This window comes from Marmota flaviventris, chromosome 4 (assembly GCF_047511675.1).
Source record: "Marmota flaviventris isolate mMarFla1 chromosome 4, mMarFla1.hap1, whole genome shotgun sequence".
Lineage (NCBI taxonomy): Eukaryota > Metazoa > Chordata > Mammalia > Rodentia > Sciuridae > Marmota > Marmota flaviventris.
The window spans coordinates 133,709,025-133,731,361 of record NC_092501.1 but is presented as its reverse complement, the minus strand read 5'-3'; the positions used below and the strand labels follow the sequence as shown (position 1 = coordinate 133,731,361).

Sequence of the window (22,337 nt, the reverse complement as noted above, 5' to 3'; positions counted from 1 at the left end):
TATTTCATTATGTATACATATAAATACTCCAAAGTCCAGAAAAATCCAAAACACTTCCAATCCCAAGTATTTTGGATAAAGGATACTCAACCTGTATATATTATAATACAAACAACTGTAGATAAATAATGATGAGGATCATTGAGCTACTTTTGAAACAAAAGGTAAAAAAGAAAATCTTCCTAATTTTCATAGGAATGGATGAGTAGCGTTAACAAAATAAAGTGAACAGAATTGTTAGTCAGCTTTCTGTTGCTGTGACAAAATATCTGAGGTAATTCAATTTAAAGAAGAAAAATTTTATTTACTCATGGTTTCTGAGATTTCAGTCCATGGTCACCTGGGCCTATTGCTTTGAGACTGTGGTAGCACAGTACATTAGGACAGGAGCACATGGCAGAGGAGGATGCTCACCTCATGGTGGCCAGGAAGCAAAGAGGGAGAGAGAAAGAAGGGGCTCATTTCCCAATACCCCTTTCAAAGATACTCTCTGTTATGGTTTAGGTACGAGGTGTCTCCCAAAAGTTCATGTGTAAGACATTGCAAGAATGTTCAGAAGTGATATGATTCTATTATAGTTCTATTTCCATGTCCTTTGCTGCTTTTCTCTGCCACACCTTCCCACCATGATGTTCTCCCTCTCCTTGGGCCCAGACCTATGGAACTAACCGACCATGGACCGAACCTCTAAAACCATGAGACAAAATATACTTTTTATCCTCTAAGTTGTTCTAGTCAGGTCTTTTGGTCACAGCAATGGAAAGCTGACTGAAACACACCCCCAGTAACCTACCTTCATTCCAGTAGACACCGCCTCCTGAAGGTTCCACCTTCCAAGAACAGACTGACAGCCAGAACTTTAGCATATGATCCTTTGGGGGACAGTTACAATCCAATCCATAACAGACTTCTGTTCCATATTTTAAAAATTAAATAAATAAAACCGTGTATATATTTACTAATATTTTCTTTATTTTTATTCTAGTATGATTTCTTATAAAAGTCAAGAGGTACTATTTAATCAGGTGTCTGAAAACACCTGGCTAATTCCTGTCCTCCTCATGTGGTTTTATTCCTTCTTAAGAACTTTCCTTCCCCCATCTTCCCCTTTATCAACCAAAGAAGTCTAGGTTGGCACTCTACTCTGGTCACCATTTTCAGGGATCACCCTATATAAACATGACCACAGAAAAATGGTTGGTTGGGATTTTTTCCCTCCAACATCTCTTGGGCACAGATTGAAACTAAGTAGCTGACAGAGTCAGCGCTGGGTTATTGTCCATATTGTGGGAGCAGATTTTGGTGTAAAATTAGGAATCTTCTTCCTATATGTGTTTCCCTTCTTCATTTTTCCTTCCTGTCCCAACTCCTTACAGCTGAGCCTGTATTTTGTCCCTTGTGCCTAATTCACATTTTATATCCCTTCTGGGCCATGTAATTGTATCTATATGAGGACTCTATTTCACACTTCATGATCCCTGTACCACACAAATTAATGAATCCTGCCTCATAGAGCACAGCAGATATACTCATTAGATTCTTAACAGTGCATTTTTGTAGAACTCTTACAGTGGCATAGTAGTAGCATTCATTTCTATTCTTCTGCCCCGAATTGTTCTCTAGACCACTCATGCCAAGGAGGAGTTCTAAGCATAGCCTTCATAGCTATGAAATTTTTTTCTACAAAACTACATCCCAACCCTATTTAACATTTTGATAAGGCTTGCAAACAATCCATAACTGGAGAAACCTGTGCACAATGAAGCTACTGTGTGTCTTCAGGCTGTTCCCAGTGAAAGTTCTTTAATACTGTGTAGGATATTGAGAATAAAATGCCATAAAGTCGAGATTTTTTCCCCAATGCATAAAAATGCTCTCATTTATATTGACAATACCTAGATCGCTTTTCTAGATGAAAGTCTTTGGCAATAACCAGGTGAGGGAAGTGAATGGCCAGGAGGTGGGGACAAGAAGATGAAATGAACCAGTCATGTGGTTTTGTGAATTTATACTGCCTGGCAAAGTAATTAAGAACAATGGTCTCATGTAGAAAAATATTACTGAAAAACTCATTCTTAAAAATATTCCCTCTCAATCCTAATTAGAATAAGTTATACTCCATGAATGTATACTATGTCAACATACACTCTACTGTCATGTATATCTAAAAAGAACAAATTTAAAAAAAAAATTAAAAGAGGACGTACTAGGGAATAAAATAGACTAAATTATATTGTGTGCATATATAAATATGTAACAATAAATTCCACTATTATGTATAATTATATTAAAAATATTCCCTCTACTAGAAGGGTATTAATATCACAAAGCTCTTTCCTTTCTAAGAAATCTTAAAAAAAAATAAGCCTGTGCATATTTTAGGCTAAATAATTAATGAAGATAAGCTGTTCTATACCCAACAAATGGCAGTGAGGTAAAGGGGTTTATAATTGAGATTGGGCAGAAAGAAGGGGAGTAGCTGAGTTGGAGTCTGGCATGAAAGGAGGGAGGGCTTTAAATAACCAAAGGGGGATTTAACTTCCCCAGAGAAAAAAATGAAGCCATGCAGGGGGAGTTTCCCGATGCTGGAGTGCACCTATTTGGCAGCACTTCCAAGGTCTTTGGTACAAGCCAGTGCAGAGTTCTAAATACTGGCCAGGTTGTAGCCTCCAGACTAGTCAAGATGTCTTAATTCAGTCCCTGACTACAAGTGAGGACAACTTAGTCCTGTCTGCCTTGTTCACACTTCAGCCAGCTTCTGCAAGTTCCATCAGGGAATGCCTTGGGTTCCATCCACTGCCACATACTCTGTCCCCTGTGTTGAGGAAAGAAAGGCAAGAGAAGTTCTAATAGAAACAAGAAATAGAGGCGCTCCCAGGTGTCTGTGCTCACTTGGTTACCAGTAAGGTACTAAAAGATAATTATTAGATTTTTCTTAAGAATGCATTCTATGAATCTTCTATATTCCTAAAAGATTCTTTTCCTGTTATTCTTTAAAACATACTCAGGGCCTGATTTTCTGAGCATACATTTTCTCTTCTTAGAAAAAAAAATCAGTTTTAGTTTCTTAGGGGCATAAAGTTGGGTGATAGGTATGTAGATGTATGTGTGTGTATATGTAATCTGTTTCCTAAAGCCTAAATCTCCAGAGCATCCGACCCTGACATACAGTTATGTGTACACACACACACACACACACACACATTCTTGTATACATATATAACACCGGGTAGGTTAATTAACCATTTTCATTTTGTAGCCCATTTGGTTTTTCAGACAATAAAAGGTATTTATATACTTTTTTATAATAAAAGGGAGAATTTGTAAATATCATTATAGCAACCTATTGAGATGTGAATGGTTGGCTCAAAAATGTCTTTCATCTTCCTTCTGAAACTGATGAGGACAGAGCCGTTGTATTTGTGGATATTCTCATGGGAAGCAGTTACTGCTCAGAGGAAGAAGAACAGACCAGGGAACAATGTGCTTTCAGAATTTTTATCTGTTTATCAGCCTAAAGTTTATGTTGCAGCATTATACTCTTTCCAAAACCCAGCTTAGCCCATGCTTCCCGTGCTGGTTGTTTTAATAGCTTCAGAAGCATTCTTCTTAGTAAGCCTTTAAATCCCTTATCAGAGTTGGGCAGATCATAGGGTTCAAATATCCATGGGGAGTAAGATCCCATTGAAAATGGGGGCTGACATAGCTCGTTGTACATTGTTGGTGATTTTAACTCTGTGTGTGTGTGTGTGTGTGTGTTTGAACTGACCAAAATCCTAATCTTTGTCTCTTTTGAGATTTGATTCCACATTTAACTAATTAAAAGGCAATGTTGAAGAACTATATTGTTAAGCCACAAAAAAGCAAAGCATGCGTCTCCAACAATAAGTGTGGTGACTATGGGGTAAGCATGCCAGTCATCAGATGTGTTCAGTTGAACAAAGCTTATTTTTCTTGGCAGTCTACAAACTAACATGTTTACTTTGACATTTAGATTAGGAAATGGAAATACCTTGAGCCAGAATCTGGATTGATTGTTCATAGTGAGAAGAACAAAAAGAAAGAAAGAAAAAAAGCCCTTAATTTTGCTTCTAAAGATTATGAAATACAATTCCAACTATTGGTATTCAAAGTGGCAATTGAATATTATGTGACCTGAATGTGATTGATACTGCACAAGGCTGTATGCTCATATCTGCCTTTTAAATCATCCACAATTGAAGCCAGCTTGTCCCAAAATGCATGCCATAGAACAGAGTCTACGTGAAACCTTAAGGAATGGGTTTCCTGGTAAAATAGATTGGGGATGCTGCATGCCCCTGAGAATTGCTGCAGTGGAGAATTCTATTAAATATTTCTCTTCTGACTGATATAGAGTGATTTCTTTAAAAAAAAAAAAAAAAAAAGAATCTACTAACATCCAGGAAAAAAATAAGTTTCAAGGGCTGGGGATGTGGCTCATGCAGTAGCATGCTTGCCTGGCATGCGCGGGGCGCTGGGTTCAATCCTCAGCACCACGTACAAATAAAGATGTTGTGTCCACGGAAAAAAAAAACTATAAAATAAATATTAAAAAATTCTCTCTCTCTCTCCCTCCCCCCCTCTAAAAAAAAGAAAAGAAAATTAAAAAAAAAATAAGTTTCAAAACAAAAAAAACATATTTTGGGAAATCTTTCCCTAAATTGTTCAGTGAAGAGACTATAAAAGGTGCTGTGTGTTGAATTCTTTTGTAAAGTGGTTGGGAAACTATTTTCAGCCTTTGTAGAAGCAACAGTAAGGATGCACATGCAAGTATGTGCATGGGTGTGTGTGTGCGCGCCCGTGTATGTGTGTGTGTGTGTGTGTGTGTACATGCACACAGGTGCATTTCAACACATGAATTCTCAGGTGCCCTGGTGAAACCTAATCTGCCAAAAAGGTTGAGAGTGGAAATCATTGCCCACATATTTGATTTCATGTAAAATCTAAATCTTGCAGGGAGTTTTACTTGGACACAGTTTGCTGCATTTCTCAAGATCTTTCCTCACCCCTAACTTCCCATGGGATTAGCCATAAATTTTAACTAAGTAGGAAAACTACTGGCTCAACTACTTCCTGAAACAAGAGAATAAACACTTTGTACTCAGAATTTTTCCACATGATTGATGGATTTGAACAGTTCTGCATAGTTACATAAGACAAGGAGGCAGTTTTATCACTTGATCATATGTATTGTTAATTCAGCTCTTAAGAAAGAGTGGGAAAGCCAGATAATATGCTTATGCTAGGGTATATGTGTTGATATGTCAGAACGTAATAAATTTAGACTGTGATTTCTCAACACTAGCACTATTGACATTTTGGGTCAGATGATTCTTTGTGTAGAATCCCTGCCTCCTTGGTCTCAACCCAACAAAACATAACAACTCCTCCCTCTCCACTCCATCCCCCGCTATGACAGCAAAAATATCTCCAGCCACAACCAACCCTGCCCCCAGTGGCAAAATCATCACTGAAAGCACACGAAAGAGAATTCAAAAAGAGAAAGAAAATGGAGGCAGACCTCAGTGGACCAGTGATGCTTTATTTAGCAGTGGAGGGGCACATTTTTGAGGGGAAAATGGCAGCAAGCCACTACAAAGGTCTGGGTTTTATAGGGTTTAGCAGGCCCAGGTCATGGGAGGAGTTTTGGTGGTGGGCTCATGGAGGGCGGGGCAGGGGGGCAGGTAGGGGAACAGTAAGAACCTTCCCTGGGGCCTCTGGTCTATATCCTTCAATCACCCACTCCCAGGTACCCTGGGTTTAGACTATATTATGAGTTGTAGAGTCATTGTAGTTGCTTTCCAGATGTGCTTTCTTAAGTGGCTGCATGTCATCAGTCAGAATTCTCTGCATATTCAAATTGTCTCTAATACACAATTTCAAATCCTCAGCATATTCATAAAATGCCACCTGTGTTTGAATATTAACCAAGTGAAGAAAAAAATATGGTTTATCTTGACCCGAGAAAGAATTTGTCACATTGATTCTTTCTTCTTGAGAGAGAGAGGAAAAGAGAGACAAGCATGATTTTTGCCTGTGATATCATTTGGATTTTGACCAAATAGATACTTAGCTCCAAAACTCCTTCAAGGAATCCTGCCATAGTTTCTCCAAAAAATGGGCTCTTGGATTATGTTCCTTTGCATCATTTTCCTAAGGAATTTTAAAAAATGACGTTTCTTAAAGCGTGATGCAGATCCTAACTCTCCTGAACCCACGTTCTTCCCAGGGGCAGCCTGACTTTTCAGTTATCTCTTTCTTCTTCCCACTGCTTCCACTGACCCTGCAGAGCTGGACTGATCCCTTCCTTCCTAGGAGCCTGCCCATCATCCTTCACCTGCAATTGTTTCCTGCAGTTCCCCTCCAGGGGGTCCAGCCCTTTGTGTCCCTCCTGGAGACCTTTGTACAAAGCCCTTAGTGGTCCTTCCCATCTCACACCCTTGCACAGTCCTCTGAGCCCCAGGTACTTTATGTTTACATCTTTAATAAAATTTCTGTGTGGTGTTTGGTTCATCCCCTTTATTAGAATCTAAGTTTTACAGAAGGGAATATACTTGAACCACTTATACATCCTACTATATGTGCTTTGCCCAGAGCTCTGTTCAAAAATACACATTGAATTAAACGGCTCCTTGTTCAATTTTTGTTTTGCTAACAGGGTATGGTGCTCTATGACAAAACCGACTTCTCTGTATACTTATTGTAGTTGTGTTTTTCTTCTTCTTCTTTTAGCAGCTAAATATGTAAATGAACAACTTTCAAATTAATCTCAGATAGGGAAAGCACCAAGGAGGGCCGCATTTTGTAGCTCTGGCATAATTTTAAAGGGATCAGAGCAGTCACCAAAGGGTTGAACTAATTAAATAATATTACAAGTTAAGTACAAAAGCTAGCTTTGCAAAACTAATCTGAAATAAATGAAAAGAAAATGTGAATAAACCTGTGCATTGATATTATAGTACTTCACCTCTTCTCCATGTCTTTGTCTGTTTCTCTGTCTCTATTTCTCTTCCCCCTATCAACACACACACATTCTCTACTTTTCGTTCTTCTCTTATAGAAGAAATAGCTATTAACTAATCATGATTCCATAAATTTATTTTAAGCCTACAAATGTAAAACTGCCACATGTTGATTTTGCTACTGAAAGCAAATATAGCTGAAAAATGTTACCAAGCCACATTTAAAAGAACAATAGCAAAAAAATTAAACAAAATGATCTTCAGGAAATTCTCACTTAGTTCTAACTTTCCAGTATACTAAGTTAAAATCCAATCACAATATTTTGAATTTGTAGATTAGCTTTTGTGCTCCTGTCTCACACAAATCCCTCCATCCTGGCTATCAAATTTAAATTCTGGGAATAATGGAATAGGTTAAAGGTTTTTTTTTTTTTCTTTTTAAAAGTTAGATTGATTCCCTTCTCTTTTATACTTTTGTCTCCTGATGTGAATATACTACATTGTCAAAAGATAATCCAAAATACAGTTCAGCGTGTAATGCATGTTAATTGCAATGAGATTCTCACAGTAATGTGTCTAGTACTGTTATACACATAGGAATTAGAAAACAGCCTTACTTTGCAGGGAATTAACTAAATGGTGCTAAACCGGTTACTCCTGGAGGTTCAGGGTACCCAGAGCCACTGCCTTCCTTTCCCCAGCCTCTTTGGGGTGGGGGAGATGTCTGGCGCCACAAAAGGAATTAGGTTCTGGTTTGAACAGAGACCTGAAGGCTATTAAGTTTATTTTAAGAATGTGTTGCCAGAGATCTAATAAATTTATTTGTAGCTTCAGGCTGTGCATGCATGAAATCTTGCTGCACCAGGTGTTTTGCCTTTTTTTCCTTTCCCCAGAGGGAGAAGAGGGTGTGGATCATCCCCACAAATTCAACTCTCCATAAAGCATTTAGTGTTTCTATGAAAGTGCAGTGGATTTTTGCTTTTTAATTTTGACTTCTCTTGGTAAATGAGAAAAATGATAGAAAATTATTCCTAGGCTGCTTTAAAAAGAAAAAAGTAAGTCCCTCCCAATTTACATATATATATGTATATACATATATGTATATGTATATATGACATGTCATAAATTATAATTTAAATATAAATTAGATATAAAAATTATATGTAATATGTTTTGCATATAATTTTAATATAAATTAGACACAAAATGTATTTTATATAATATATCATACATAAAATTTTAAGCACATTATTTTTATGATCTTGTCCTTGCTTAAGGACAGTATTTGAGATCAGTCTATTAAATATAAAGACCCCTAAACCAGAAAGGAAAACTTCTGGGAATATATTCCTCTTTTTTACAAATACTCTCTTTATAATTTTATTCAAATCACAATCTTTCTGGATCTTGGTAAAATTGCATGAGAAAAGATACAATACAATGTTCATTCTTGCTCCAAAATGCTTGGAGTCTATATTTGTATTGTTCACCAACACAATTATTTCTTGAATTAGTTTGTGATTTTGTTTAAAATATAGTGTTACATTTGCATTTTTAGCAGCAAAAAAAAAATTCTTAGCTTCTCACATTGCATCATTAAAATGGCAAAGTTAGCTTTTCATTTGAGATTCCAAATGACAATGAGTAACATCTTTGTGGTGAATGAAAGTTCACCTTGCAATTACATGTTGGCTCTGTCCTTTGTGCTTTGTGGATGTGCACCTGAATTCCCTACCCTAGGCCTGCATACCAGCAGTAAAGACATTCATGCCACTGGTGTGAAGGTTCCAACTAAGAAAGCGAAGTGTGACAAAATTAAGTCAGATTTGATTAAGAAAATCTGCTTAAACCTTAGGTGAAGAGATGTAAACTTGTGGTTCTGCTCTTCTCTTTTTCTTTTTGTTGCAGAGAATGGAAATAAACACAATTTGTTAAAATTTAAATTTATTTACTTATTTTAAACTGGAGCTGGGGGAGGGTTCTGTGCTTGCATAATGCAAAGAAGGATTCCTGCAGGCTGGGGCTTGCAGATTCCACCCCAGCTGTGGCCTGATGGGTCAGCCTGGATCAGTAAGTGTAGAAGAAGACTCTTCCTTTCAGCCTTCCCAGCTTAAACTATAAATTCATTCATAGAAAAAGAGGATTTTAATTCTTAGCTTGTGTTAATTAATAAGTCCACCTTAAATATTTAGAAACTGACCTTCAGATTCTGGCTTTTTGCTTTTTGTTTTTGTTTATTTTTTTAATTTTTACTATTTGCCTGCCTCATTATTCATTAGCACCAGGGATAGAAGGAAACTCACTCAGATAATATTTTGCTCCTATTCAATAGCATTAATTTTGTAAATTAAGTTAAGCAAATCAGGATTAATCTGGAATAGCCTGAAAAGAAATATTGATCTGAATGACATAATCTGATAATTTGGAGGAAGTATAGAAAGAATACTAACAGGCTGGATTCAAATCCTAGATCTGCCACCTACTATATCTATAGAGAGTTTAACTTGGTGACTTAACCTGCACTCATTTACCTGATTCATAGAAAGTGAAAATTACTAACTTGCAGGGTTAGTAATCCAAACATTCATTCAGGAGCCTGGGTAAAAACTTGCAGGGTTGCGAGTTTCATTAAGATTATGTATATATTTTAAAGATCACACTGACCATGGCCCCCAGTGTGTCCAGCCCTCTATACTGGGCATTTTTAGGGTCTTCAAGGATGAACTGAATTCAGATATCTTGCAAGTACAACCAGGTTCCAGTTGCTTTTGGCGAGTCTTTTTTTATCGCTTAATACCTGCATTGTCCCAAGGCCGCCTGGTCCAAGCCCATGCCACTGGTTGGTGAAGATAATGTTTACTATTTTACCAAGAATAGGTGTTCTCTACAGTAAACCTGGTCCCTTGATACCAGCAGAGCTCCTCAGAAATTCTAGCAGCTATGCCTGGCCCTCCCATAGCATAGGCCCTGCCTGTGTCTCCAAGAACCCCAAGGAGTGGGCCCTAGAGCTGTGTGGTAACCTTTTTCTGTTATTCTGTATTGAAGAAAAAAGGTGTCCAAAAGCTTGCTGCTTGGACCCTGGTATGAGAAAAAAAAACTAATTAAGCAACTCTCTAAATTTCCACTTATATTTTTTTCTTTCTTGGGACCCAAACATTCATTCAGGAGCCTGGGTAAAAGTTAGATATGAAGAAACTTATACTTTGAAATCTGCTTCACACTGATACTTAAAACTTTGTATGGAATCTACCTTTGTGTCTGACATTGATTTCCATTCTTGTGAGTTCTCTCTCCAAAGGCTTCCTATAACCCAAGAAAATGAGCTCCCATGAGGTCTGTCACTCCAGTTCCCCACATAAGCATAGGTAGGCATGAACCCCAGTTGTGGGCTGTGCTTTAAACACAGATGCTAATATGAATTATCCTAAGACACTCTGGCAGGATTAGGAGCAATTCTGCATCAGAATTCCTTCCATGTAAATTACTTTCACATAGGTTAATAGCAATTCTGTAAATTCTCTTTGTTTATCCTCATATCATGGCACATAGTCATGCAGGAGGCAGGACACCCTTCATCCATGAACCACAATGGTGTCTGCATCCTTGTGCAGTGGTAGCCAGAGACAGATGGCTGGAGGAAGGCCAGGAGTGCCTGTCTAAGAATATAGTAAGAGTTCTTTTGGTTCACACTCCTGAGCGTAATGCAGGGAATGTGTTGATTCAAGAAAGGGGAAAAGGTGTTGGGGAGCAGAAGATGTTTCTGCTCCTGTGCTCCATTGTTCATGTCTTAAAAGAATAACTTATTGTAACTTGTACTCAGTAAGTTCAGTTGGTTTTCATGATTCAAAGCAGTTAGGTTCTATAAAATCACCATGAATACGAAATTAGCAAAGGCTGAATGGTTGTTCCTAGGGGAAATACAGGGTTAGGTTCCTATGAGCTCTAGTCCATTTCCATCAACCAATCAATACATGACCTAGTTTCATGTATGCTTCTGTTCAGAGACACCTCATTTGATATTTCTTGTTGATTCAGTAGCTTTGCAGGCACTGCCAACAGCACTGTAACTCACGTGTGTGAACAAAAGTTATCCAACATACACATTTTCTTTCTAAGACACGTTACAGCTTTCTTGTGTTTAGGAAGACTTGATGGCACTTCAGCAATATGATCTGGAGTCCTTTTAAATGGTGAAAACACCAAGAAAATAATACCCAGATGTGAACAGCGTGGTGCTAAACAGACTGTGAAAGAGAAAGCAAAGTAGCAGGTTTTGTAAAATTTTTGACCCTATGATGCACATGCCCAAGAATGACCTTGGAAATACTGGAGTACTAATTTGGGGATGACAAAATTATAAATTTTGATAAGTAGATGAATCTGCAAATATGAAATCCAGGAACCATGAGTATGGACTATGAGTTAGCCAGTAATCTAGTAGAAGAATAGGAATATAAAGTCTTTGGAACCACATGTACAAATACCCACTATACACCCATGTTCTCCACCTGTTATGGGTAGATATATGACCAAGTCACATCCCCAAGGAACAATAATGTGGCTTCTGATACTTTTGGCTTTCAAGGTGAACATCAGTATATTTGTCAGTCGCAATCTGTACTCCCATATCACCTGGAAATTCATCTACAGGTTCTAGAGAGGAACAAAGAATAGCATGAACTACTCCATACTTGAGCTCAATTCAACGTAGATCATGTGACAATTACAAGATATGATATTTCCATTTATTCTTTTGGTGAGGAAGGGTGTGCTTGTTTGCACTTTTCCTGAAAGTAGCCTACAAGATCCTGGACGGGTATGTGTATTCAGTAGAGACCAACATGTGCTACCCTTATTTCTCTCTACCTCCTGGGTCTTCATCATTTCTTTTTCTTTCTATACATTTCTCTATACATTATCTTGTTTTTTGTTTGTTTTGTTTGCTTGTGTGTATGTGGTTTGTTTTGTTTTGTTTTGTGGATCTTACCCCTTGTACATAAAATAGTGGAAATGTGAGGTGTGCAGAATGGAGGAAGAAAACAATATATCAATGATCAAAAGTTTAATATGGTGATAATTTTTTCTTTTTGAGGTACTGGGGATTGAATCCAGGGGTACTCTACCGCTGAGCTACATCCTTGGCCCTTTTTATTTTATTTTTAAATTTTTAGAGTCTCTCACCAAATTGCTGAGGTTGGCCTCAAATTTGTAACCCTCCTGTCTCAGCTTCCTCACTAGCTGGGATTACAGGCATGTGCTGGTAGTAATTTTTGAATAATTAACTATCGAGCAAAAACAAGCATTAAAATTATTAAGTAGTCTACAAATATTAAAAACCATTGCCTGAGGAACAAAAGGAGTAAAAACAAAAACTATGTTGGCAATTCTTCAGGGTCTGTCCGAAGTTCCTCAGGAGTTCCACAGTCACAGGAAGGCACAGCTGCTCTTGGGTCAATAGATGCTCATCATCTCTGTGTTTCTTGGGCATCTCAGAATGCACACCCCTTCCCACTCCAAGGGCAGATTTTGGATGCATCTTGAGTACTGCTTCTTTATCTCTATTATGCAATTTTTTAAATAGGAAAAGGAGCAGGAAATAAATATTTAATAAATGCCCTGAGCATCTATCTGAATTGAATTCTTTGAAATTCATTTTTTACAGGATTTCTTATCTCTAGTTTTATATTTAATCTTCCAGAAACACCTTCCTCTCCATCTCCTTGAATATCCAAGAACCACCCTATACTTAAGGCCCATTTGAACACAATCTTCTTCATGACTTTGCCTTTGATGCCCAGAGGTTAAAGTCCCTCCCTCTTGTGAACTCTCATAGCTCCTTAATAGTGCCCTTCTTACAGTATCTGTCAGGATCTAGTTTGTGTGCAATATTTCTGGCATGTGCCATCTCCCATGTCAAATGCCAACCCCTGAGGGCCCGTAAGAGCCGAGTTGGCTTCAGCTTTGCACCAGATGGTTTCCAGTAAACAGTAAAATCAACCTGACTTCAAGGCCCAGAGGACAGGATTCCACAAGCTTAGATTCTATGGAAGATTCTAAAAACAATGCAGAGTTTGAGAAGATCATCTTATCACAGAAATGGAGATAAAACAGAATTCTCATTTTTACTTTAATTTTACCTTCTCACCAGAATTACCAGCTCTGATCCTGACGGTGATTGCACAGTTGTTAATCACTGGGCTTTTCCTGTAAAGTGAGCAAGACCCCTTAAAATTTGCCTAAAAACCAAATTATCTCATTTCCCCCAATAAATTAGGTAATAATATAATAATCTTTTCTAATGTAAATACCTATTTCTATTGCTGGTTTAAATTACTCTATCCAGGTTTTTTGAGGGGTTTCTGTTTGTTTGTTTGTTTGTTTGTTTGTTTGTTTTAGTAGCTGTATATTTGGTTTCCAGCTCAAGCTTCTAGGCTGAACTTTATTCTGGGCAAATGAAATTTTACCAAGCTAAAAAATACCAAGAACATTCTCTATTGTTAACCAACTTGTCTTTTTCTTGTCAGTGTTAAAGCTGCACCAGCCTTTAACAAGCACAAGTCAAAGTTGTGACACTAGTTTCTTATTATTGAAGAGGTTTGCTTTGTCTTCAGGGAAATCAGGGGCCCTGTGTTTTTAGGGAGGGCTAATTGAAGACTGGAATTCTTTGTTATTCTAAAATAACTATTGAGTGTGAATTGTAAAAGAAAATGAAGAAGCCTGAAGACCAGCTGGAAAAGTTCAAAAGAGGTCTTTTCATCAAAACCTTAATGACTTTAGTGTCAGGGTTTGAGGACAAAGCATTTGGGAGTGTGGTTATCAGCTGTCAGGCACCTGTTGTGTGGATTTATGGTACAAGCTATGGACTTTGATTCCAATGAGACTAGCTCCTCCAGCATCATAGATGACAAATTTTATTTTAGAAAGGCAGCTAATCACAGGCAAGTAAAAATTTGTCAGGTTTTAAAGTTACTCAATTCCATGTACAATTTCGCATACAGTAGCTGTAGCTATTCACTATTCCCATTTATTGCAGTTTTATGAGGCACTTGAGAGGTGTGTAATAAATGAGTAAATAAGATGGCCTTCCACTCTTTAGGCAAACTACAGGGTTAAATTAGGCAAGATCACAGTTTCAATAAAGGGAGTTACAGTGAGCTACAGCTCAGTTCCTCAAATCCTGTATCACTCTAGCATCAAAAGTGAGTACTGAGATTTTACAAATTCCTATGATTCAGAAGAGTTTTGTCGTATTTACCTCTATTCAGAGTTAAGGTTTATAGACTGAACTTTATATTCTCTAGTTAAACATCTGTTTTAAAACCCCAGTTTTAGAATGGATTTTAAGTTGATATAATATTTAACTTGGGGCATCTCATTGTCTTACAGGGCAAAGTTTCTTGATATTGTTTCTGAATTTCATTTCTAATGAGATCTCAAAGTGGTGGGTGGACATGTGAAATATTGGCAGATTTGTTCAACTGTGTGTCACATAAAATCTTGGATTAACCAGTATTGGGGCTCCTTCCTTCAATTCTGTGTTTTGTCTAAACTTGTGGGCCTTTGGGGAATATTTGAGTTTTAAACAATAGCTATGGTTACTGTGAACTGTATCCCCCACCCCACTGTGCTGTAGAACACTAGAATTTACTCCTACCACCTCACTGTGTTTGGGTAACCCTTATCCAACTTCTTTCCATCCCCAGTTCCCTCCACCCTTCTCAGCTTCTAGTAATGGCATTTAAAAGAATCTTTTTTTTTTTTAATGTTAAGGGAGATGCGCATTGGGTGTATGTATCTAATTATCACACAGTGCCCCACAAATAGGTATAATTAATAGTTTTTAGAAAGAAAGTGATGGGATGTGCAGCTGTAGGTGTTAGGATGGATAAGGAATGGCTTGGGATAGCTTGACAAGTTTGGAATAAAATCTGGGCTCACTGGAACCACAATCAAAATGGACAAAAATGTAGCCTAAAGTTGTTCTCATATGATAATTTGTTTAGAAATCAGACCTGTTTTTAATAGAAGGGAGATCAGTAGAGTAGAACAAGTGGATCGCAGGAGGGAAAGGGAAGGAAATTGAGCAATGAGATTGATCAAATTATGTGCATGTGTGAATATGGCATAATGAATTCCTCTGCTAAATGGAATGCACCAATAAAAATAAATAAATCAAACTGTCTTTGCCTTCACTTAATTGATGAAACATTGACAGTTGTAAAAGAATGGTCACTTTCAATTTCTGTCATAAATTAGTACAGTCAGTAAATTAGGACAATCAAACCATATGAAAGATAATGATTAAGAGCATAATTATGCAGAATAAGCAATACATGAGCAGCTATTGAATTCCAGAGGTGCAGGAGACTTCAGGAAGTTGCTGGGGTAAGATATTTCAAGAGTAGAACTTTGCCGAAGTACATCTTTGGGGCAGGAGAACAAGGTGTCAGAGGTGTAAGGGTAGCACAGTCAGGGCACTGCCAGGATCTTGGCCTGAACACAGAATGAGCAACCTCAAGAGTAATGATCGGGATAGGTCAGGCTGACCCTGGAAATCCACAGAGAAGGGTTGACTTGATGTGTGCAGCAGCTGTAGGGAAATGGGGCTAAGGAGAAAGCAGCACAGGTGGGCTTGGGGAAGATGAAGAGTCGAGCCCTGGGGGTGCAGGGTGGATTTGCGCATGCATTGGGGCAGGGCGAAGTAGGCTGACATTTGTTGAAGGATTCCATCTATGGACCGCATGGTGCTGTATGTGTATGGGTTATCTCACTTGATCCTTGAAGTAAACACAGGAACAGATGGTCCTGATGCTGTGAGTGTAGCTACCTAAAATATGGTATTACACATGGGAAACTGCTTAGTGTTTTAAATGGAAGGGATTTGTGGGCATATCCATTTTTTACTTATTTTTTTAAAATATAAATTGATTTCTGACCAGGAATTTTTTTTGTCAATTTAAGAAGGAAACTCATTCATATTTTGTGAACCTGTTATGCCAAACATTTCCTGGTCCCTGGGTACTCCCAGCTCTGCAGAGGAAAAGCTGTGGATGAGAAGACTTAGAATTCAAGGGCCACTTCTTTTCTTATCTGTTGCCTACTTTGGGGCAACTTTCTTCTCTGGACCTCAGTCTCTTCATCTGGAGAGTCAAATGACATTGCTGCTAACTACCACCTGTAACTATTTCAAGTACACACACGATGCATTGTTTGAAGTGTTTCAACAAGAATCTTTTATTTTTTGTTCAGTGTGCAAATAACATTTTATTGATTTGATGTATCACAATATAGTTAATCTTAAATTTTTCGGGTTTGGGGCTATTGTAGAAAATATGGCAATGAATTATTCCTCACAAATACATTTTACTTCTCCCATATAAGAACTTACAAGATGGAGGGATATGAACATGGTTTTTCTTCTTGTGTGCATTGTCATTTAGCTATCTAAAAGGTTCGTGCTCATTTGCAAGTCAAACAAGAATAAACAGGAAAACCCATTTTCCTACATAATCTCAGCTGGACTAGGTTTTTATTCTTTAGTATGTGTTAATTGGTAACTCAATGTCACTGTACTTTTTATTTTTGAAAAAAATTCTAGAAAAAACAACATATTTGTCTGCTCACTCATTTCCCACTATGTAGATTTGTTTTCACCAGTCTATTAAAGATTTTTCTTTCCCATCTCATTTATTTTTTCTTTACTGTAGCTCTCTTTATGTGAACTAAGAAAAGAAACTAGAATCGAAATTGTGCCTCTAGCCATGTTTATTATTTGGGCTTTTTTCCCCTACTCTTTTCCAGAAAGACTTAAAAGGAATTACTGATGCTTTTGTTTATAAACCTCACTTTACTCTGAAATAATTGGCAGAGATCAAAAGGAGTTTAGGGATAGGTGCGGAGTGATCAGCTGATAACCATTTTTTTTCCTTTCATTTACCCAACGTAGTAGCTTTCACAATAGAAAGATCACACGCAAAGGTTATTTTCTCCTGATAGGCAGCCAGCTTCGTTTTGGTGGGAAGGTGGGAGGAGAAACCCTTATCTTCAGAGAGGAATGGAAGTCAATGAAAAGAGTTGTCTGTTTGCTCTGAGGAGTGGAGGGGAATCTAGTGGAGAGGGGCGGCGGGGAAGGGATATTTGTTTTTCCTTAAGTGGTTATAATGAAAGCCTTCCACCCAATTGCTCGGTGAACCAGAAAAAGGTATTTGTGAAGTTGTGTTTTTAAGAACATCACAAAGGAGCCTTGAGAACCTCTCCGTAGAAAAGCTTGCTCTTCAGCGACACCTTGTGGAAGGTTCATCATCCTGCAACGTGGATATTCGGTTTTAGGATTGAGCTAAATTGCCTCTGTTAGTTGTGTGCTTCTTCACCCTTACCAATTTCCCCCCCTGAAAAAGGATGGCATTTTTGAACAATTATGTCAGCTGTTTTGTGTCTGTGTAATAACCACTGAACAGTAAGCTGTATTTCATGTCGATTTCGAGAGTTGTGTATCAAACCATGCAACTGTATGGATTCTTCAAGTTGTATGCTGGAAATTTTAAGGTCACTCATTCAAGAAAGTATTAATATAGGGTTTTAAATTTTTATTTTCCAGGTGGAAACAAGTTAACCAATCAGCATTTTCGTCTGAATTGGGCATGGATCTCCTTCGAAAAGGAATATTACCTGATCAATGAGGACTCTAAATTTCTCGATGTTGTTCTTAAACGTAGAGGTTACTTGGGAGAAACTTCATTTATAAGTAAGTTTAATTTGCATTTCTGTCTCAAAATCCCATTATTCTAGCAGCAGTTTATAACTTCCCTCCAGTTCACTTCTCTAGTTTAAACATTCAGGGAGATACTGGCATTTCTTTAACTGGTTAAAACAAACAAACAACAAAAAACAAACAAACAAACTGCAGATTTGTATCAAGGGATGTACTTCTTCAAGCCATCAACCTAAATGTGGTTTTTTTCTGATATAAAATAACTTTATAAAATAGGAATGATCACTCATGAGTTAACAACTAAAAACAAATGTCACTAAATCTTAGAATAAGCTTAGGCTTATTCTAAAATTGAAACAACAGTGTTAAACATATGAGAGCTTAATAAATAAGCAAAAAAACTATTCAGTGATTTATTAGGCATGAAAGTGTAGTTTACTATTTATTTGTTGTATTCAAATGTTCCAACTGGTCACTAAAAGTTCTATGAACATCATCAATGTGTTACATAAAAGTTTATGTTGTGAATTTTCTTGGTAACAAATATTAAAGTGTTAATTATTACTCACTTTCTTCTGCTTTATTTTCTTTTAGTAAAACTTAAAGTCAAAAGCAAACGATTATAACTTTTTCAACTCTGATTCAAGTTCAAATTCATTCAAGTGTAAAATAGGGAAAAGTAGATATACTGGTGATTTGAGGCTATAATATAGTGGCACAAAATATTTGATAATGTTTATGAAAATTGGCAGCACCTTAACAATTGTATTATTTTTGGTACTATGTTGTTTATTGACATTTAGGTTGTTAGAATTTATATGGCAAAAGCTTTTCATTAAGTTAGACTATCAACTAAGGAATCTAGGGAAGTATTAGCAAAATAAAAGGGTAGTAACCCTGTTTGTCTTCAGAATGGTTATTTTGAAATTTTACTGGTCCATGAACCCTTAAGTAGTACTCAGTCCTTATCACCAGAAAACCACCCCCTCACACCACCACACCTTTGCCTGGCTGCAACCTCCTGCCCTCCTCATGATTTCCCCTGATGTGTTTTAATACTGGATATTAATTGCTGCTTACTTTAAAAATACTTCTTTTTTTTTAACTTTAGAAAAGGGTTTTCATACTCTGCTTTGTGGATTTCTTGAGGCTGGCTGCGGGGGGACGGGGGGTTGGCACCTGCAGATGTTGGGGCAGCTCTGCTTCCTTCTTTGTTTGCATGTGCTCCCACATGGCTGTCATTTAAACTCTGTGTGGAACCTTCTAGGGTGTAATGAGTGCTTTTATTGCTCTCCCTTTGGGGGCATGTTCTGTCTGCACACACAGGCCCTGCAGAACCTGTCCTACCTGTTGCAGTGAGAGGTTAATCTGTGGGGGAGTTGGGGGGCGGGAAGGTGGTACTGGGGATTGAACCACGGAGTATTTTACCACTGAGCCACATCCCCAACCCTTTTTACTTTTTATTTTGAGATGGGGTCTGGCTAGGTTGCAGAGGCTAGCCTCAAACCTGCAGTCCTTCTGCCTCAAGTCTCACCTATCCGCACCCTGTTGCTGGGATTACAGGCCTGTGCCACTGCACCTGGCAGAGATTAATCTTAACTGTGCTACATGTTAAGAGTATAGCAAATAAATTGTTCAGGATTGGAGGAATGGCGGAGCAGAGCCGCCGCCCACGCCTGCAAGATAGGCAGACCTACGACCGACCAGCGGAGCAGGCCCAGTGGCCTGCCAGCGTGGTAGACACATCGCCCCAATTGGAGGAGGGGCGGAGCAGAGCAGCCTCCTGCACCTGCAAGGTGGGCAGACCTGCGACCGACCGGTGCAGCAGGCCCAGCGCCCCTCTGGCGTGGTAGACACATCGCCCCAATTGGAGGAGTGGCGGATCAGAGCCGCTGCCCGTGCCTGCAAGGTGGGCAGATCTGCGACTGACCAGCGGAACAGGCCCAGTGGCCTGCCGGCGTGGTAGACACATTGCCACAATTGGAGGAAGGTCCCAGCTGCCGCCCACAAGGTAGGCAGACCGCGCGGCCCGGAGAAGGGGCCCGGCGGCTTGCCGGCCTAGTTGAAAGATCACCCCAATTGGAGGAGGGGCACAGCCGCCGCCTGCGCCTGCAAGGTAGGCACACCTGCAACCTGGAGAACAGACCCAGAGGCCTGCAAGCATGGTAGACAGATCATCCCTATTGGAAGAGGGGCCCAGCCGTTGCCCGCAAGGTAGGCAGACCACGCGACCTGGAGAAGGGGCCCAGCAGCCCGCCGGTGAGATAGACAGATCACCCCAATTGGAGGAGGAGCACAGCCGCCGCCCGCCCCTGCAAGGGAGACTTTGCAACTATACAAGAGCAATATAAATATATAGGGGGAAATTCAATAACACAATAGTTTCACCAAGCAGAAAGAAACGCGAGCAGTATGAAAAGACAAGGAAAGAAAGGACCACAAGCAATGCAGGTCAACTCAACTTTAGAAGAAGTAATAGCTGCAGCTGATGGAATGTCAGATAAAGAATTCAGGATTTACATGCTTCAGATGATCTGGAGTCTCAAAGAAGACATTAGACAACAAAATCAGACAATGAAAGATCACTTCGACAATGAGTTACATAAACAAATCCGAGAAGCAAAAGATCAACTATATAGGGAGATAGAGGTTATAAAAAACAAACAAACAGAAATCCTAGAAATGCAGGAAGCAATAAACCAACTTAAAAACTCAAATGAGAATACTACCAGCAGAGTAGAACACTTAGAAGATAGAACATCAGACAATGAAGACAAAGTATTTCAACTTGAAAAGAACATAGACAGCTCAGCGAGACTGTTAAGAAACCATGAGCAGAACATCCAAGAAATTTGGGATAACATAAAGAGACCAAACTTAAGAGTCATTGGGATACAGGAAGGTATAGAGGTCCAAACCAAAGGAATGAGCAATCTGTTCAATGAAATAATAGGAGAAAACTTCCCAGACTTGAAGAATGAGACAGAATCCCAAATCCTAGAAGCCTACAGGACACCAAATGTGCAAAATCATAAGAGATCCACACCTAGACACATTATAATGAAGATGCCCAACATACAGAATAAGGAGAGAATTCTAAAAGCTTCAAGAGAAAGGAAGCAGATTACATTTAGGGGTAAACCAATCAGGATAACAGCTGATCTTTCAACACAGACTCTGAAAGCTAGAAGATCCTGGAACAACATATTTCAAACGCTGAAAGAAAATGGGTTCCAACGAAGAATTGTGTTTCCAGCGAAATTAAGCTTCAGGATGGAAGAGGAAATTAAAACCTTTCACGAAAAACAAAAGTTAAAAGAATTTGCAGCTAGAAAACCATCTCTTCAAAACATCCTCGGCAAAACATTACAGGAAGAGGAAATGGAAAATAACAATGAAAACCAACAGTGGAAGGTAGTATAGTAAAGGGAAAAATAATCAAAGAGGAAAAACAAACCATGTTAAGTAACATAAATAAACAAATATGGCTGGAAGAACAATCCATATCTCAATAATAACCCTAAATGTTAATGGCTTAAACTCACCAATTAAGAGACACAGGCTAGTAGAATGGATAAAAAAAAAAAAAGATCCAACAATATGCTGTCTACAGGAGACGCATTGATAGGAGAAGACATACATAGACTGAAGGTGAAAGGTTGGGAAAAATCATATCACTCATATGGACTTCGGAAACAAGCAGGAGTGTCCATACTCATATCAAATAAAATAGATTTCAAGCCAAAGTTAATCAAAAGGGATAAAGAGGGACACTATATACTGCTCAAGGGAACCATACACCAACAAGACAACAATCATAAATATATATGCTCCAAACAATGGTGCAGCTATGTTCATCAAACAAACTCTTCTCAAGATCAAGAGTCGAATAGACAACCATACAATAATTATGGGAGACTTTAACACACCTCTCTCACCACTGGACAGATCTTCCAAACAAAAGTTGAATAAAGAAACTATAGAACTCAATAATACAATTAATAACCTAGACTTAATTGACATTTATAGAATATACCACCCAACATCAAGCAGTTACACTTTTTTCTCAGCAGCACATGGATCCTTCTCAAAAATAGATCATATATTATGTCACAGGACAACTCTTAGACATTATAAAGGAGTAGAGATAATACCATGCATCTTATCTGATCATAATGGAATGAAACTGGAAATCAACGATAAAAGAAGGAAGGAAAAATCATGCATCACTTGGAGAATGAACAATAGGTTACTGAATGATCAATGGGTTATAGAAGACATCAAGGAGGAAATTAAAAATTTCTTAGAGATAAATGAAAACACAGACACTACATATCGGAATCTATGGGACACAATGAAAGCAGTTCTAAGAGGAAAATTCCTTAAAAAAAGAAAAAACCAACAAATAAATGATCCCACACTTCATCTCAAAATCCTAGAAAAAGAAGAGCAAATCAACAGCAAAAGAAGTAGAAGGCAAGAAATAATTAAAATCAGAGCTGAAATTAATGAAATCGAAACAAAAGAAACAATTGAAAAAATTGACAAAACTAAAAGTTGGTTCTTTGAAAAAATAAATAAAATCGACAGACCCTTAGCCACGCTAAGGAAGAGAAGAAGAGAGAGAACTCAAATTACTAGCA

At 38.3% G+C, this 22,337-nt stretch overlaps 1 protein-coding gene across 1 annotated transcript in view; it reads left to right on the top strand.

The window, feature by feature from the left end:
- Frem2 (FRAS1 related extracellular matrix 2) overlaps positions 1–22,337 on the top strand; it is a 166,064-nt gene that overhangs the window by 54,272 nt on the left and 89,455 nt on the right. Inside the window, exon 3 of the mRNA XM_027928932.3 lies at positions 17,581–17,727. Coding sequence (XP_027784733.3) covers positions 17,581–17,727 — 147 coding nt within the window. The remainder of the gene's footprint in view (positions 1–17,580; positions 17,728–22,337) is intronic.